Source organism: Falco punctatus, assembly GCF_963210335.1.
Source record: "Falco punctatus genome assembly, chromosome: 6".
In the NCBI taxonomy this organism is placed as follows: Eukaryota; Metazoa; Chordata; class Aves; order Falconiformes; family Falconidae; genus Falco; species Falco punctatus.
In genome coordinates, this window is record NC_137585.1 from 20,853,649 (window position 1) to 20,872,529 (window position 18,881).

The following is an 18,881-nucleotide window of genomic DNA, read 5'->3' on the forward strand; positions in this document are numbered from 1 at the left end:
TTAAACTATCATTGTGATCCTTAAAACCATGCAGATGACTTAACTCCAAATGCTGCCTATGTCATGGAAAAGACAGAAACATCACAGCATTTCTCTTTTGTTCATTCTGCATCTGAAAACCTAATTGTTAGTCTCCAGTCATTGAACAGTTTCAGCTGTCTTTCCAAAACAAGCTCCATATTTTGTCCCAAACTAAAACACCTCTTCTTCTCAAAAGCAGGGGAAGTCTGACACGTCATACCCCTCATGGCCAGAACACACCCAGTCTGTTCCATACAGCTATCTTTCCAGTCTAGAGCTCATTCTTTCTTTGGGCTTGCTGTGGCCTTATCCCACAACTGACTCATGGAGAATGTGCTACAAGAAAGACAGGAAAGTTTTCCTACTCGCTTCCAAGGCAAGGAGTGCCCTGGAAGAATGCAACAAGAAGGCACAGGGAAGTATCTCTTGGGTGGCCACTTCCTCTTGTTGAGTTTTCAAGGACAGGACTAAACGTCATGTGTCAGCTGCAGAAGAGGTGTGGGATTAATACCTGTATTATTACTGTCTTACTAATATTGTTTTAACAGTCCAAAAAATCATCTTTAGGAAGTTAAAACTGGGTCTTGCACAACTGACATGAATCTTACTAAATACTGTTGAATAATGTATTGTGGAAAGATAACACTAAGATGCCAAACAAAGAAATGTGTTTATTAATAACAAAGCCATGTAGGTGGACAAAAATCTACAGCTGTAATAAGCCACATGTTCATCATGGTTTATGGAACCCAAAAAAAGCGTTGCTTCACCTCTTACTCTTTGCTCCCATAAGTCCCTAGCCTAATGGGACTTTAGAATTCTAGACTCCAGGGGTATGATTAAATTCATACTTAAAGTAAGAACACATTTTTTGGTTATTTTGCCCCATAAAATTCACTGATTAGATCCTCACTAGCTGTAGTGGGGCAGCTAACTCATGTGTAGACATTTACAAGTTAGGTGGGACAATATCACTCTGATACATGAAGCTACCTAAATACATTCGCCTTTCCTTTGGACTGGCTCCAAGGGCTGGGAGGTGTTTTGAATAAAGGTTTCATGTTTCTTTTGCAAGAACTTCTCTAACTGCCAGGTTTATGACAAAGCTCTTGGGCTACTCTGGAGCCAGCTTCTTTTTAGGCAGGTTTTTTTTGGTTGGTGTAATAGATACTGGAATTTCACTTAAAAGAAAAGAAACACAGAAATTTCATTTTATCATTAATTTTTCCAGCTGTCTTCATTAAATCCACAACTGCAGACAACTAATGGAATACTAAATAATTTATTTGAAATCTAGTCATATTTAAAAAAAGGCAGAAAAAACTGCAGGGACAAAATTGTCTCTGAACTCCTTGCTGACCTTGTTTTAAACCCTGTGTTAAAGACTCGTACTAAGGAAGGGGAAGCTGATAAAATACACACTTCTGCCAAGAAGCACGAGGCAAACTAATTATAAAGTGTTTTTTTTGAAAAGTATCTTTCAGAAGTGAAATAAGTGAAATGATAACCAAAAGATGCCCAGACTTACGCTGAAGTGTAACTTTCAGACGGATACATTAATGAAATAACAAAAATAAATTTAGATTTTAGATTTGATAGATTACCAGAAAGGCTTTAGGTACTTTTCCCAAGAGAACTCCTCAACAGAGGATCCCTAAATAAAACCAGTTGCAGATATATTTGGACAATGAATGACGTTCAATCACCTAGTATCTTTTTTTCTGGTAGACCTACTTGTAATTAAGTAGGAACAATGTTAGCAATTATGACCATTATAATGACTGAATTCTTAACATTTCTAATGACAGTGTCTTTAGAGCAACAGTATTGAATTGGCCCAAAGACAACCGGGACAGACTGACTGCACATACTGAGCATGATGTGTCAGTTATGCATGTTACTCAGTTCTCACAGCTCTCTCTTACTACAGCAGAATACCTCATGTTGTACGTCATTCATAAATTAAGTTTCTGCAGAGTAAGAGCATCCGTTTCAAAATGCATCAGTGATAAGCAAACCCCAAAATTATAATTAAGCTTAATAAAATCTGGAGTCTGAATAGCTAAAGACCATTTTGTTTGGTAAGGAGAGAAAAAAAAATACATACAGTTTGACAATTTTTTTTTGTCAGAAAAAGAGATGAGAGACAGTTTGTAAGCCAAAATTTGAACTAACCAGTTAAGTCTGCTGTGTGTTGTCAGGGAACCAATCACTCTATACTTTTTCTTTCTAGTAAACATAAGTCTTTTTTCATAAAATTTGGGTGGGATCTTACCTATTCACTGGCTTGGCAAGAGGGCTAAAGCTGTATAAAGTTTTATAAAACTCACAAAGCCCAAGGCAAAGAGGATGCTGAGGACATCTAAGAGACTGACCTTGGACAGTATGTCCACAAGCCTGAACTAACAAGCACACATAGATGGCAGTGGGGATCAGCTTGACATAACAAGACAGGACCAGAACAGCATTAGTTTAGGCTCAGAACTGCCCAGGAGGCTCCTGTAATTTGGCAGAGAGTCTTAATTATGCTGGAAGTCTTTCTAGTTTCTCAGATCTGAATAGAAAAGGTATTTAAGAGCCACTTTGTTCCACCATTTTTCCTGGTTATGAGTTCTGACCACCTGGTGATAGAGCTGTTAAATGAATGCTTGCTTCCTGGTATATGTAACAGGTGACAATTTGTCATCATGTTACAGTTTATCCTTCCTTCAGATGTCTTTAGTTGGTTTCAGTGTAATCTGATGACTGAATAGCCTCCTCTTTCATCCATATTTTGAGTCATCTCATACTCAGTTAGCATGCCCTTTATTCAGGCTGTGAGTGATTTTTTTTTAAAAGCGACCTACATCCCTTTGAAAAAAGTAATGTGGACTACCCAGTCATGTAAGGATGTCTGAAAATGTTTCTGTAAATTTGGGCAGTGATGGATTGTGTGCAGGTGTGACCTGCATATGAGGAGAAAGGATAGATGGTCAATACCCAGCTAGGAGTGCTCATGTGGAATGAAAGCAGTGTCTTCAAGTCTAATAAACATAGATCATGTCATAGACGATAAAACGTGCCAGATCATTAAGAAATGGTCCTATTTTCATAGTATTTCCCAGCCTGTGTGAAATTCAATCCAAATTTTGGATATCTAACGCACAGAAGATGCATTGCGTTCATTGTGAGTGGCCCATTTAAGAATATAGACAATTGGGAAGAGCTGAGAGGGTGGCAACAAGACTGATGAAAGAGTCGGAAGTGTGATTTATTATATCTCTTTAGACTCAAATGAAGTGAAGTAAATCATGGAGATGGGAACACTGGCACGGAGTGCTTTTTTGCATATGATATTTTTGGAGATTGCATAAAATCCAGACATTTTGAGATGGATTTTAAATGGCATAAAATACAATTAAGTAACTCATTTTAGGGAAAATTGGTGACAAATGTGTACTAATCCATTAAAATCTTTCCTTTTAAATGCAGAGAATATATTAAACCTTAGGGTTGTAATACAGCTAATAGAGCCAGGAAGCAAAGAGTAAAAAATAATGACAATTTAAAAGTCCCAATAGGTACATTAATTGAGAAGCAGTATCACAGACAAAATACATGCAGTTTTCCTCAACTGCCTTCAAACCATAGTCATTTAGAGATCTAAGAACCCCAATACTCACTTTGGTTTTCAAAAGCTTTTGCTTTCAATCTAAAAATCATTCATGTCTTGAATGGTCATGCTTATGGAAGGTGCTGTATTTGAATACTTAGATTGTGGTTCGTTCTGCAACGAGTTGTGGGACTGACTTCAGTTAACTGCTTGTGATATAGGGATGAAATATGCCCTTTGTATTCCTCTGGGCATTTATGGATTGTTTCACCCTTTTGGAGCTAGGCTATTTCCTAACTCACATTTGCTATATGAAGTTATTTACGTCTGGGGCCAACAGCCCCATGGCAGCATTGCTACTTTGCAAGAGGACTTGAGTGTTAAATATTCTGATCTGAAGGAGATTTGGCCTCATGGTTCCAGAAAGGCTAAATCCATTTCAGATGCAGGAATCACAGTGAGGAATTCCTTTTCTTATTGTCCTTTAAGCCCATGTTTTGCTCTGCTGTTTTGATTTTGATGTCAATATTAAAAAGATTTTGGTGCTTAATGGAAGGACTGAGGAGAAAGTTTAACTTACATAGTGCTAAATTTCAGGTGTCTATACTTTTCCATGAAAACCATACGTTAAAATTATGTACTGTTCAGATGGTTTCATAGTAAACGTATCTGGGCTTCTTTCCAAAAGAAACCAGCAGTTTAAAGCTCTCCTTGTACATGCATTAAATTTCTACTGTTTCATAAAACAACAGTACAAAGCATGTTATTGGCAAGTTCTGTCCTTGAATTCAGCAAAACTAAAATGAAACATTGGATAGAAATTCAGTCTTCCTTGCAGAAAGATATTGCTAAGACCACACTGCTAGACAATGGAAAACATAGGTTTTAATTTATGAACTTTACCATTTCTCAAGAAGTGTAAGGGTTATAACTGCGTCTGATTAAAAAGAAAAACTGTGCATCGACAGTACACCATAAAGCATTCTCCTAGGAGGCCCCAGGCAGCTATGAACCTTGCAAACAGTTGTAGCAGAGGTATGCATCTCAGAGAATATGATACAAAATTTAACATTAATTTACCTTAATTGGGTTACAACTTGCAGTACTGGGAAATCAGTAGGTAAATTAAAACTACTGTTCAGTGTGTTTTTAACTTATTCTAAGGTAAAAGTAAATTAAGTAAAAATATAGTATTGATGTTTGAAGATATCAACCAATAATAACATTGCCCTTCACTTGTGTTGCAAAAGTAATTTTCTTAATAAGATAAAATGTGAAGTATTCTCCTTTGCTTGTTTCTGTTGTTAAATCAGATTTTCCTGCTTAGTAGCCTATAAAGCTCAGCAAATTTAGCAACAGTCTCATTACGTACAATCACGTAATTAGTTTCATCACGTGGAAGCTGCTGTTTGAAGCTGTGACTGATTTGCTGTATCCAGTTACTCTTTCTAAAACACATATTCTGAAACTATGGCCTAGTAATTACGTATGGACTGAGAGATCTTGGGGTATCTGTAGATCATGCCAGGACCTGGGCTTCAAGGGGCCTCAGGGTTGCAGTTTTGTAGCATTCATTGCACTGCTTGAGTCAATGTATTAAAATACAACAAGGGTCATATAACACCATGTTTCGGTCTGTTTCTGGATGATTTGTTGAGTCATAAAAACCAATTTGTGAACCACTTGCAAAACTATACCAAGAGTATACTTACCCTCTTTAAAAAAGGCAATGATGTGCAATGGGCAATATGAACATTCTGAAGTTTAGTTTCTGTTGTCAAAGGTAAAATAAGCTTAAAGTTCCTTTGCATACTGACACAGAATCTATGCCTGCATCTACATTAACATTTCGTTCAAATCAGGAGTGTATGTTGTGTTTTGGTGGTGGTATTTTTTTGTTGGTTTGGGTGATTTTTAGGCAAGTTTCCCAATTGTTCCTACTTACTGCACATTGGTTCCTGTTGCAGACCAATGTTATCTAGCACAGATGGGATTCCTTTCAGATGAAATAGAGGATGCACTCTGGGAGCACTTGATGTATCCCAGCCGCTAATTGGTATTGAGGGCAAGGGACCAGGCTAGTGCTCTTCTGAAGTAACCTCACTGAAAACATATGTAGTGCAAACATTAGGTCCATAGTACCAGCTGCTTCACTCTACAGATCTGTTCCTATGTGTCATTTACTACAGGATTTTTTTAGAAGGATCATCAAAGCAGTGAAGAAACAAAATTTTTTTTCAGTGAAACAGATCCAAATTTCTTGCATTTTCACATGAGATAAGGATTTCTGAATTCTTCCAAATGTTCATTCAATACATTCATATTATCTGATAAAAATGTGTAATAAGGTCCTCTTCTTGAGTTACTATGAAGAGTCAGTTGTGCTGCTTAAAGTCTTCATTTTTTTCCTACCAAGCCATTAAGTAAATGACTTTTTATCGTTTCCTATTTAACACATGTCATGTTATCACTTCACTGATTTGACTTGTGCATTTTCTATTTTGAATGTGACAGGAAGCTCCAATGTACCAGAGCAGGGGAAAATTTCATTAAAGAAGTCTATTGCAATGTTGGCTTTATCTCATGAATTACAATATCCTGTTGATGAGAAGTGTGTTATTTTATTATTGCTGCTGCAGCAAACCAAAAATATTTTGAGCTGCCAAGGAAAGGAAAATCTGTCAGGTGTATACTAACAAGAAACACCAGTACTGGAGGATTAAGCTTGAAAAGAGCTTGCTCACATAAATTTAAGAAGAGTTTTAAAATTCTGCTTCTATAAACTTATATGTATTTGCACTGAATATTCTAACTCTAAACTAAAGCTTCTTGATCTTCTGGGTGACATGCTTTTGTGACAAATTCTGCACCATAACCAAGGTTAGTTACAATCCGATGCTCTTGCCTTCTGCATCAGAACTTTGACAGCAGGCTCAGCGTGCAGGGTCTTGCCACTGTAGAGAAACTAATACGTGAATTTAGTTCTTATTGAGAAAAAAGATCTCTCGTTTCATATTCTGCGAGATCTAATTTAAAATAAAAGGGAAAGCACACAACACATGACAGTGTAAAAAAGATCTATAGGGTAGTCCTTAAAACATGGTGCATTCCTAAATAGTGCACTTTTGTGCATGAATCATTCGTTATTGAATACTGCTAAATTTAAGAGAAATAACAGGACCTTACATGCGACTTAAAAGATACACATATTTTAATCTCATTTACTTTTGTTTTTACTATTAGTCAGCTGTTTTATAATATGGTATCAGCTCCAATCACTAAACCCAACATTTATTTAATTTTACAGTGGCCTTAAACTTCCAGACACCAGGAGTACAAATGGAATTGCAAAATGGAAAATTCCTAGACAATGGTGGTTGTGGCTATATTCTGAAACCAGAATTCTTGAGAAATCACAATTCAACATTTACTCCACACAATGTGGGAAGATACAGCAAACCAATGTCTCTGTCAATAACGGTAAGCTTAGTTAATTGTTGGTTTGTCGCATAAAATGTGAAAATAGATGTTATGTAGTTGAGACCTAATTGTTAACTCTTATTGGTTCCTCATGTTTACTTCATTCCTGGTTGTTGAGAAGTTGAATATTGGTTTTTAACAACATTTTAAAACTCTCATGTAGTATCTACTGCTGCTTGGATGGTTTCCCATCTGTAATTCACTTCTGTTTGCTAAAAATATATAGATGTTCAGAAGTTATGCAAGTTTGTAAAAGTACATGATTTTTCACAGTATTGAGTAAAGAAATGCAACTTGCACTGTGTCACAAACACAGTGATGAAGGGACCTGTCAGTTACGGTTGTGGGGACCGAACTCTGAAAACTTAGAAACTGAATGTGCACTTTTGGTGTTATTTTCTTTAAGTATTAGTAATACTACATGTGCTATAATGGTAATTGACAAATAGAAATTTTTAAAGGTAAGATAACAAGCTTTATACTTCTTTTAAGCTTCGTTATCTTTCTACACATACGTAGGAGACTATTTCTCAGGCTAAAATTATATAAATAAGTGTAAAAGAGGGATGAATCAATAAGCCTTTGAATTATGTCCACCTCCCCAAATTAAAATCTGATTTAATTTTAAAAAATATTAGAAATACATGCCATTTAAAAATAATGGGTTAGCAAAATCCTTCTTTTGAGGTCAAGTAGATGTTTTATAATTGTTCACTAGTTAGAAAACTATCTTTTCCCAATGAAAAAGTGCTATTTCTGTTTAAAAAGTATACTACTTGCATAAATGTTATTTAAAAAGCATAAAATCAGTATGTAATTGCTATTTTGTTTCTTTCAGAGAATTAAATAGTGGAGATAAAACATTAGATAATAACAATTATAAAATACTTACATAATGCATGTACCTAATCAAGAACATTTTTAAAGTCCTAACAGTGAGCATACCAATTACGCAGAGACATTACTGGATGATTTCAAGCACCCATGCATATACATCAAGTATTTTAGTCCTTATTTGTATAAAGCTGGAATTAATTAAGATGAGGAAAAATCCCCAGCTGTAATGCAGGAGACAGGAAAAAAATATTGACAAAGGGAAGGAAATGTCTGAGTCTGGAAAAAGTTGGAAAAGAGAAAGGCAGCTTTCTAGACTGAGGACATAGACTTGAGACAGGCTCGGTAGTGCAGGATACAAAGAAGCAATGACATCCCACCAGCTGAGGGACTGTAGGGCACAGAGTGCCTCATTCATTGAATCAGCAGAAAAAACAGGAGTGGTGGCTGAAGATAAAAAGTGTCAGGAGCAGGAGTCAAAGGGAAAACAGTTTCTGCTAAAGAAGAGTTACTAACGATGAATGGAGAAATTACTTAACAGAGGGCAAAGATATAAAACATCTAGGGGTCAAATCTCTCAGACTGACTGTGAATGAATGAATGAATGAATGAATGAATGAATGAATGAATGAATGAATGAAAAGAAGAATATAAGTGAACACAAAATGACACAGGGCCCAGTTTTACTGAGTTCAATGTCCTTCTTAACCTCATGTGCCGTAATTCCCATCAACAAAAAGCAGATAGCCTTTGAAGCAGAAATATAAATACTCAAAGTACCTCATAAGGAAACTTCTGAGCCTACCACGTTATACACTACCCTCTCTGTATGTCTGCTTCACTTTGGGTCTTAAAAATTGATTGGATTTATGGATTTGGGTTATAGTGTGCTGGAAAGAGCTCACTTTTTCCTGTCCTGTGAGAGACTTCCACTGGCTCTATCAATGCGTTAAGAGCGGGAAGCAAGACTTGGCCAATGTGGCTGAATTTTTGTCATGACATTTAGGGCATGTCAAAGAACCTTTCCTGGTTCTAAGTGGGCCGTCCATCAGTGTTTGTGTCTTGCAAAGCTTTCTAGTGAAGGCAGTAGCTATTTTCTAGAAAGAAAGGGGACAACATCAAGGTTTGCTAAGCCACTGACTGTTCTGCTGTTTCAGACTAGAACTTTTCTTGGAGCGAGGTGTTACAGTAAATATCTAAGCAAAAGGTGGAATTTGTGGGGTTTGATTTTTTTGTTTGTTTGTTTGTTTTTGTGGTTGACCGGGGAGTAAGAACATAATGATTTTTGCTCAGTCCTGAGATCTGGATCATAACAGCCATATCTTTCACCTACATTTTCAGGGTTGTATATTGCTCTAGATACATTCCATATATTGATTTCTAAAAAGCATATCACTGAACAGATGGTTATTATCTCCTAGGTGTCCTGAAATATAGATAGAAAGCAGACAAAGTTGTGGCTTTCATAAATCCTTTCTTAGGCTGGGTGCCAGATTACAGGGGAGTCTGAGGCAAAATTTCCACATAGCTAACTAAATTAAGGAGAAAAACATCAGGGATCCTACTAAAAGCATAGTTTTTATGTATTACTGTGAAAGAGAAGGCACAGAGGTGAGACAGTTTGCTACATACCCTGTAACACAATGCTGACATCACTGTGGGTGTTAGCGCTAGTCCACTAGACACAGCTTTAATAGGAATTCATGAGCTTCATGTCAGAAAATGCCAAAATCATGAGACTGATTTCTCCAACAGTATTATTTTTCATCATAACCAAATATAATTTTAATGGTGTTATCGAATAAAAACTTAAAATGTGAAAATTATATTTTGAAGCATGATATCAGATTATTATTGCTTTTTTGTGATGAGGGCGGTGAAACAGGCTGACCAGAGAGGTGGTAGATGCTTCATCCATGGAAACATTGAAGATCAGGTTGGATGGGGCTCTAAGCAACCCAATCTAGTTGAAGATGTCCCTGCTTATTGCAGGGGGGTTGGACTAGATGATCTTTAACGTTCCTTTCCAACCAAACCATTCTATGATTCTATGAAATTAACCAAGAATTAAATCAAATGGTAAGAACCATCTTCTTAATTTCATTGTGTTTAATATGTATTTTTGTAAGAGTTTATGGCTGGTATAGGCTTCTTATATTAGTTTTTTCTGGAACAGTTTTTGTTACTATGGCTACTATGTAAAGTTAATTCTTACAGTTATTTCAATGCATTATAACTTTAATTTTCCAGCTCATCAGTGGTCATCAGTTACCACCCAGTAACCTGTCGAAGACTAACAAAGCTGACCCCTTAGTGCAGATAGAAATTTATGGTGTGCCAGAAGATCAAATGAAAAAAAGATCTAGTGTTATAAAAAGCAATGGTGAGCATGTCTTATTCTCTTGACTATGAACAAAGCACAATAATATTTTATAAGGAATTACCATTTTTTTTCATCTCAAGAAGCTATTATGTACTTACAGACACTGTAATTATTTCTCTCTAGACTAGAACCTTCTGACACAAAAAGTTCAAGCTATGTGCCATTTTTGTAGACTACTAGGTTAAGGAAGAACAAACTCCTAGCTAGTAGCACTCTTGTGAAGGAAGATGGAATGCACTGCCTTTACTCACTGTTGTGAGCTCACCCTGGATGGCAGCTCAGTCTCACAGAGCCCAATTGCCCCCAGTGGGACTGGGGAGAGAGTCAGAAGAGCAAAAGAGAGGAAAGCTCTTGGATTGAGATAAAGACAGTTTAATAGTTAATGCAAAAGCTGTGCGCACAAGCAGAGCGAAATAAAGAATTAATTCACCACTTCCTACTGGCAGGCAGGTGTTTAGCCATTTCCAGGGAAGCAGGGCTATGTGATGTGTTACCGTTACTTGGGAAGACAGACACTGTAACTCTGAATATCTTCCCTTCCTCCTTCTTTCCTTCAGCTTTTTTATGCTGAGCATGATATATGGCTTGGGGTACCCCTTTGGTCAGTTGGGATCAGCTGTCCCAGTTGTGCCTCCTCCCAGCTTCTTGTGCACCCCAGCCTACTTGCTGGGATGAGGGGAGGGGAGGGTTGCAGAGTGAGAAAGAGAGAAGTCCTTCACACTGTGTGAGCAACTGCTCAGCAATAGCTAAAACGCTGTTGTGTTATCAACACTGTTATGGTCACAAATCTGAAACACAGCAGCATACAGGTTGGTATAAAGAAAATTAACCCTATCCCAGCCAAACCCAGTACACTAATTGGTAAATTTAAAGACATTTTTTACTGAAGAAATTTCTGTGATTTCATCACTTAGCTCATATGAAATTTCTAGTTGAACTAGTCCCTTAATTGCTTGACAGGTAAAGTGTGTACTCCGTAGTTGTCTTTGAGCATTCCCTTAACTATATCATATGGATCTTCTTGGTGCTCAGACTAAAAGTTGCCTGTGAGCTCCCTTCTTCTGTGTCTTTGTCTTCTATTTTTCCTTTCTTCTTTTTTAAATGGCTGCTGTTTTAAATCGGCCCCTGAATTTAATTTCTTTCTGTATTAACATTGTTCAAGATAAAGCACTGCCCTCCTGTTCCACAACTTCTTTTTTGTATTTTTAGTCAAGGGATCACTTTACTACCTTAATTTATTTAGCTACTGCCTCATTTTCAACACCGTGAAAGGAGATACTTTGGCAAAACATGAAACTGATATGGTTATAGAAAAAATTAAGTTGAGCAGAAGTTCTTAACCTGGCTAGTGCTGTCCCATTTTGTTCTCTTCTAATAGATGACAGCAACTTCATTAGGCTTTTGATTTACATTATTATGTAGCTAATACATGACAAATCCTTAGAAGGTGCTGGCCTGCATACTGTAGGCAAGTCCCAAGCTTTCCATATTTGCTACATTCTGAAAGCTCCCCTCTGACAGTTTTAACTCCATAATATATATAAAAAAAGTGACTTATATATCACTGAAGTCAGTGGAAGTGTAATTTATTTAAATGGGTACAGAAATCTAGGGGAAAAGAACAAATCTCGACCAGGTCAGACCAGTAATAGCAGACACAATAATTCAGATATTAAGTAGAATAAATGAAATGGTATTTTGATATTGTGTATTTCCTCTTTCCATTAGCTTTAAGCCCTAGATGGGATGAAACCTTTTCTTTTACTGTCCAAGTACCAGAACTGGCATTGATACGCTTCTGTCTGGAGGATGAGATCTCTCTGGTTTCCAATGAATTCGTTGGTCAATACACCTTACCATTGCTGAGCCTGAGTAAAGGTAATATTTTTTTATGTGAGCCACCTATAACAGCTCAACCAACCTACAACACTAGGCTTTTATCATGACCGTAGTATTGATGGAGTACAGCATTATGTTTATTTCCTAAAGGAGAATTGTATAAACATTGGGAAAAATTGCACTCTTCGTCTTTCTTAGAGTCATTGTAGTCTCTGAATGTAAATCCATGGTGTAGAAACCAAATGATATTAATAACAGTTAGTTATGCCAACTGCAGTATTCCATTCTCGATAGAAACTGTTCAGATGGTATTTTAACTCATTATAATAGGAAACAGGAAGAGAGATTAGTCAGAACTAATATAAAGGCAACAGTTTTGTGCATCTTCTACTTAGCGCCAAACCCCAATACAAGCCAAATTAAAACAAAACAAAACAAAACAAAAAAAACACACCAAAAAAACTCAGGTAACCTATCTGCAACTTTTCAGAGTGGAGAATGAAGAATATAAATTAATCAAAATATTTATGGTATTTTTCTTGGTAGTGTTTCTTTTCTTGTACTGGTACAGCTTCTGAAATCTTACATGATTAATAGGCTGCACATAAAAAGCAGACACAGAAGTCAGTAGGCCAATGAGAATGGCTTATGTAAAATGGCTCTTAACTATATTGAATTTCCAAAGCTATTTCTGACAAAACAAACAAACTACTTTCATTAGTGAATGAAGATGTGAAGGCAAAATGTTGCAGCTGGCAACAGGCACTGTGCCTTTTTTTATCAAGCTTAACAGGGCTTTTAGTGGCTTTTTCTTTCTAGGTTCTGAAGTCATAAAGCTGTTTGTGATTCTTAGATGAGGTTAAGGAGTTACACAAGAACAAAGACGTTACTCTTAAAGCACCCTTGCTTTTCTCCAACATAAATTTTTACACTGATCACCTTTTACTTTGCTTTTATTTAAATATTTCAGGATAATGAAAAAAAGAAACAAACACCAACTCATGATGTGTGAGACAAATTTAAATAGTAGACTCTAAAGCTTATATATGCTTATAAACCCATCAATTTGGGTGTTGGGGGTGGTGGTATAATTTTTCAGTGTTTCTTTAACGTGCCTGTATGATTAATTTTGGTCACAAATGGAAGATTCCTATTTTGGAAAAGTATGAGCATGCAGATTTTGAGTGGAGTAATTAAAAATGCTAGGAAACAAGTGCAGGCACAAAAGCTACAAAGTGTCAAGCAAATTAGCCTAATCCCCACTTAACAATGTAAAAAAAATGGTAATGCCATCAAGATGCCCAGAGGCATAAATAAAATGCTTCTAAGAGATGAACTGACAGGTAATTTCAAAATTTATTGCAATGCTTAACGTTGAGACTTCTGGATTCCAGGTCTGGAAACATTGTTTTGCTTTAAGTATCTAAGTTCCCTAAATAGTGAAAGGGGAAAATGTGTCTTACAGAAGAAGTCACAACAGTCTAAATTTCTTAGGAAAGAACTATCTTAACCAAGCTGAAGAGTGAGTTATGATTTAAATCTTACTCTTCACAGCTCCTATGATTGCTTTAATCTGTACTACAGGACTGTCCCTCCTTCCCTAGGATTCATATCTCTGAGATGTCCCCTGAGGGCAAGTTGCTTCCAAAAGCTAAGTGCTTACATCTGTTTTTTGATTTGGCAGGCAGTGGGACAAAGTCATGCCATTGTTACCCTCCCCTGGATTTTCTCTTGAAGGGATTCAAATGTATATATCCCTTCCTTTCTCTCCCCAGCAGCGGGCTCTCAACTCAGTTGTAGATTATAGTGGGGAAGAATGCTTGCTGCCCACCTGTAGCAGTATTTGATTTTTCACACAATGATTGAAGTAGGTATATTCAGAAGGGCTGAAGGTGAGAATAAATCTCTAGCTGGGGGGTTAAAGGCAAGAGGAGGGGCGTCCTGGCTTACAGTCCCTGTCCTTATATATACATATACATATATATACATAACATACAAAGAGTATGTTATGTAGAATACTAACACAGGGCAAGAATTCAGTTATTACTGCTATCACTCAGTAAATGAGTAGTTAATTATTTCATACAAATTTGAACAATTTCAATATTAAAGAGGTTTTCCTTCTGTCAGGATACTTTGTAGAATGTTTTGTAGTTAGGAGCTAGAATACCTTCTTTAAATGAGTCTTATTTGTTGAAGCATATCTTTGGATAGGAAATAAACCAAATCTTCTACATACTGTGCGCATGCTCTAAAAGTTGATCTCAAATGTATATTGCCTGGACTCAGCTTTAATATTGGCTGCCCAGAAGCTGAACCTTAGATGCCAGGTGAGCTTTTATGTCATGTAAAAGAATCAAGAAAATTCAAACCCAGATAAATGAGGGTCCCAAAGACTACAGACACATCCAGACACACCTAAAGGAGGATTTTGAAAACTGCAGTTCTGAATGTATTTATTCATAACAGATACTTATATAACTGCAGTTTTACATACACAGATATATCACAGAACATTCTTTAAAATAAAAACTGTCATTGTTTAATATTATGGAACAATGGACATTTACAGTCGTATAAAACAATAGAGGTTTGGGGTTTTGGAGGTAAGTTAATTAAGCTTGACGTTAAGTACTGTAGTTTCTCCAAATTATTCAACAACATGTAGTTTCTAAGGCATGCCTTATGTCTGGTACTGGGAATCACTCATATGTAAAAGGAGATCCTTAATAGACTTAAGATGTTATGGTAGAAGATCTTATACTACACTTTATTCCTGTCTCAGCTGGCCAGCGTGTTACTGGTGCAATGCCATTCTTCTCTAAGCCACTGTCACTGTTCAATTACAAGTTCTTTAATTTGCCATCAGAACAATATGTGCAGCACACATCATCTTTGGATGTTAAAATGTACACTCTCCCTGTGTTTCACTGGGCTAAAAGTCTTCAGTTTGAAAAAACACCACATCTTGAAAGACACCGGCATTTTTCTCTGTGTCTAAAAATGTCAGAAATTAAATAATGTATATGTAGAGGAGAAAATAAGTAGAAATCGGATTTGAGTTCTATATAATTTCAGTTTATTTTAAAGAGTTATTTAGAGAATTATAAACTATGCATTATTTGCATGGTAGATCATAAAAACACTCTAACATATCTTTGTGTTTGTGGTTAATACACTAATATAGTATCATTGTATTTACAGGTTACCGCAACATTCCCCTGTTGTCCAAAGATGGTGCCAATCTCAAACCTGCATCGTTGTTTGTTCATGTTTGGTACTATTAATGATGCTCTGCAGTATCGCTTCTTCTGAAGGATCACACCCTACTCAATAAAGCATCACTAGGTTTGCAACAACTTAGTGGTCTGACTTCCAGAGTGGCACATTCTTAATGATTTTATTAAGCTAATGAGAATTCTTGTGTAAGTAAATGGTATCCTGAATAAGTAATGGCCTTACCATTATTTAGAACTAATTCATAAAGACTGAACATTTTTTGACATTTTTAAAATTCAGTTGTTAATTTCATTTGCAGCTAATTTCAAAATTATGATTAATTACCGAGTGAGAATAATAGTCTAGTATTATGATCTGAAACTGAAAAATTATGAACATATTACATTGATACTTGTATTTATATTGGACAAAATTTCTTACCATTTAACTTTCCAAGGGTACAAGAAAAATTGTACGTACAATGTACCCTTTAAATTTATAACAGCAGCTTCTGATTGGGCTATATCTCTCTAATGTCCACTGTAATTTTCCTACCTGGAAAAATAGTTTTGGGGAAAATAACCAGCTCTTAAAATGATAAAAAGTCAGAGGCAAATATCCGTACCTTTTCTTGGCTTAGTCTTGAACCTCCTGCTGCTGAAAAAAGACAAATAATTCAGGGACTGATTTGTAAAGGGCTATGTTCCTCATAGCAGCAGGGAGCTCAGGTTACATCTTACTGTGAACTCAGGAAATAGGAAGCACAATGCTTTGACGTGAACTAGAATCATTTTAGAAAAGGCAAGGGTTGATTCTGTGATTTAAGAGCCCTTGACCACAACTTCTTGCCTGACATACCTATCAATGTAGAACTTGCCCATAAGACACAGTTTTGCCATCTTCCTTACAAAATGGAAGTATTGTTGAGTTTCCATAGGGCTATATCTACCCAGTTAATTGCAGATTTGTTACTCAAACAAATGTGCTTTTTTTTTTTTTTTTTTTTTTTTTTTAAGGATGTTGTATTGATAGGTTTCTTTCTTTAACACAAACAGTATTTGCAGACAGTTCTGATAATATTATATTTTAATGCTCTTTTTATTTAATGTCATTTTAATGCTATTCTATTTAATGTTGCTCTAAGATGGAAAATGAGGGCATGTGGTGAATAACAATTAGGAAATAAAACAGGAAATACTACTATTAGAAAATTACATTACAGTTATAATAAGGCAACAAAGACAGTAGACTAAGAAGAATCTAGAATCAATATTGACCTGTAAGGTCAGGTAATTTGATAACATTGTAAGCTGGCCTCAATGCGTTTTCTGTGCTTGACTGAGAAATCACTTGATTCCTTACCCAGGAGAGCCTATAATCTAAAATGTTAGACTCCTATAATCTAAAATGTTAGACTTACTGATCTTTGTAGTGATTATACCTGTATGCTAGCCAATATCCCTTTCATGTGGTAAATATTTTATAGCTTTTTTCAGCTCTGAAGAATACTAATAATATTAATATACAGAGCTCTCCCCACCTCCCCTTACTGAGGAGAAGTTTAGATATACCAGATTGCCTGGGGAAATTTATTCTTGGATAAAAACTGACCAAGTGACATAGTTAATTGGTTTCATGCTAAGAAAACCTCCAGCTTATTTAGTTTCCTAAATAAAAAGCCTAGTCCCACTTCAGGAGCTTTCTAAAATATCACCTTCTGAAGACTGATTTGTGAGTGCCCTTTGGGAGAAGGATACAATTATCTTCCCCTTCTGGCACTATTATCCCTCTGTTGACCACTTTCTCACCTGGTAGGACAAATGTCAGACCTACTTAGTATATGGTAACTTGAAATTTTACAGCAGATCAGATCAGAAATCATCAAATAAATCTCCTGTGCCTTAAAAATGTGCTTTTGTCCTAGAAAGGTATATGTAGTCCTGGTCAGCTATGTGTGTGTAAGAAGCTGGCAATAATGGACAGTTCATTATGGCTGCTCATATGCTAAATGTTTGAAGGTCTGTTTAAGTACTTCCTTAATTTAGGTAAAAATGCTTTGAAGAACAGAGCCCATAATTAGCCTCAGTGAATTCAAAGTAACCACTCACATTCATAGTTTAATATGTATATATACATTTTATAGCCCTGAGGTCAGTGCATGTATTGACTTGATCCCCTTATGCAGCATAGGAATTCAATGCAGTAAGACTGGTGAACAAAGATGCTTTATATCATGATCTTAAATAAATACCACAGTGAAAGTTCACATTTAATAAGTTTTATTTATTGGTGAATATTAGCTTCTCCACCCCCTCCTTTCTTCTCACAAATGATCAGTTATATCTGCTTCATAGATGTTGGAATAAAAGAAACAGTGACATATCTTATGGAGATATGAAAATCTTGGATTGAATGTTACATTATATAAAAAATTAAAAACACACTAACATGTGCTGCACAAAATGTGTAAAGTGCAAAGATTTTAAGTTTTGTGTTTGTTTCTTTTTGTTTTAAACATATTGATTGTATAAGATTTAACATGAAATCTGCTAGACATCGGAAATGTATTGGCACCCATGGAACCATCCCATGGTTCTCTGGTGAAATCATCATATGCAGTGGGGTCATAGCAGGTGCCGATTAAATACACCTTTATCAGTATTATTTCAACACAGTCAATGGAATTAATGGGCAAAGAATGAGGCCCCACACTTTGATGTGTACAGAATTTAGTATTTTTACAGTACTATGTAAAATGAAACCCCCGCAAAATTTAATTGCTTTCATAAGAATTTCCTGCATGCTGCTACAAGTTCTTAGGATGCTATTTCTTAAATGCACACTGACAGCAAGCTGTTGTAGGAAGATGGTAGCAATTTTAAGACAATAGCCTTATGATTAGAAATGTTAAGGCATTTGATCAGCAGATGACTGCATATTCTCAAGGGCAACTGAGACAAAATGTACCGTGGGAAATGGGATAAAGAAACATTAGTGGATAAATAATTGAATGATTTTAGACAACATTTAAATTACGCTGTTTCCCAGTGGATACCACTTTTCTTCATTTAACTGGACACTGCTCAGCTGAATGTTAACAGCTCCCACAAATGTTCCTTTGCTTTTCACAACAAGCTTCAGTACACGGCCTTTGAGCTCTGTGACTTTGTCATACACAACCTGAAATAATATATAGTGAAACAGAAAAAAAAATATGAATTTGTGAATCTAGTTGACAGGCAAAACACTTACTTCAATACAGCATTCAGGAAGATGATTACAACTTTGTAGTAACTGCTTTAAACTGCTGCCCAGAATTATAAACTACTAACCATGAGCCAAATTCACTTAGTGCATTTACCTCAGAAATATATTTGACCTGATATAGTTTATATAACAAAGTTTCTGCCAGCTTAGGCTTGTGAAAGCTGAGTACCAAGCATTTGTAAATAAATTTGAAACCTGTGTTGCACAATGCTTGAGGGAAAAAAAAAAAGTATACATATTTTTCCC

General features: G+C 36.0%; 2 protein-coding genes across 2 annotated transcripts in view; one reads left to right on the plus strand and one right to left on the minus strand.

Annotated features, from left to right (window-relative positions):
• PLCZ1 (phospholipase C zeta 1) overlaps positions 1-16,757 on the plus strand; it is a 55,140-nt gene extending 38,383 nt beyond the window's left edge. Inside the window, exons 9-12 of the mRNA XM_080391794.1 lie at positions 6,921-7,093; positions 10,178-10,310; positions 12,039-12,188; positions 15,354-16,757. Of these exons, the coding sequence (XP_080247920.1) occupies positions 6,921-7,093; positions 10,178-10,310; positions 12,039-12,188; positions 15,354-15,436 (539 nt within the window). The 3' untranslated portion in view covers positions 15,437-16,757. The remainder of the gene's footprint in view (positions 1-6,920; positions 7,094-10,177; positions 10,311-12,038; positions 12,189-15,353) is intronic.
• An 11-nt stretch (positions 16,758-16,768) lies between these two features.
• Positions 16,769-18,881, minus strand: part of PIK3C2G (phosphatidylinositol-4-phosphate 3-kinase catalytic subunit type 2 gamma) — a 288,176-nt gene continuing 286,063 nt past the window's right edge. The window contains exon 34 of the mRNA XM_080391788.1: positions 16,769-18,548. Coding sequence (XP_080247914.1) covers positions 18,396-18,548 — 153 coding nt within the window. The 3' untranslated portion in view covers positions 16,769-18,395. The remainder of the gene's footprint in view (positions 18,549-18,881) is intronic.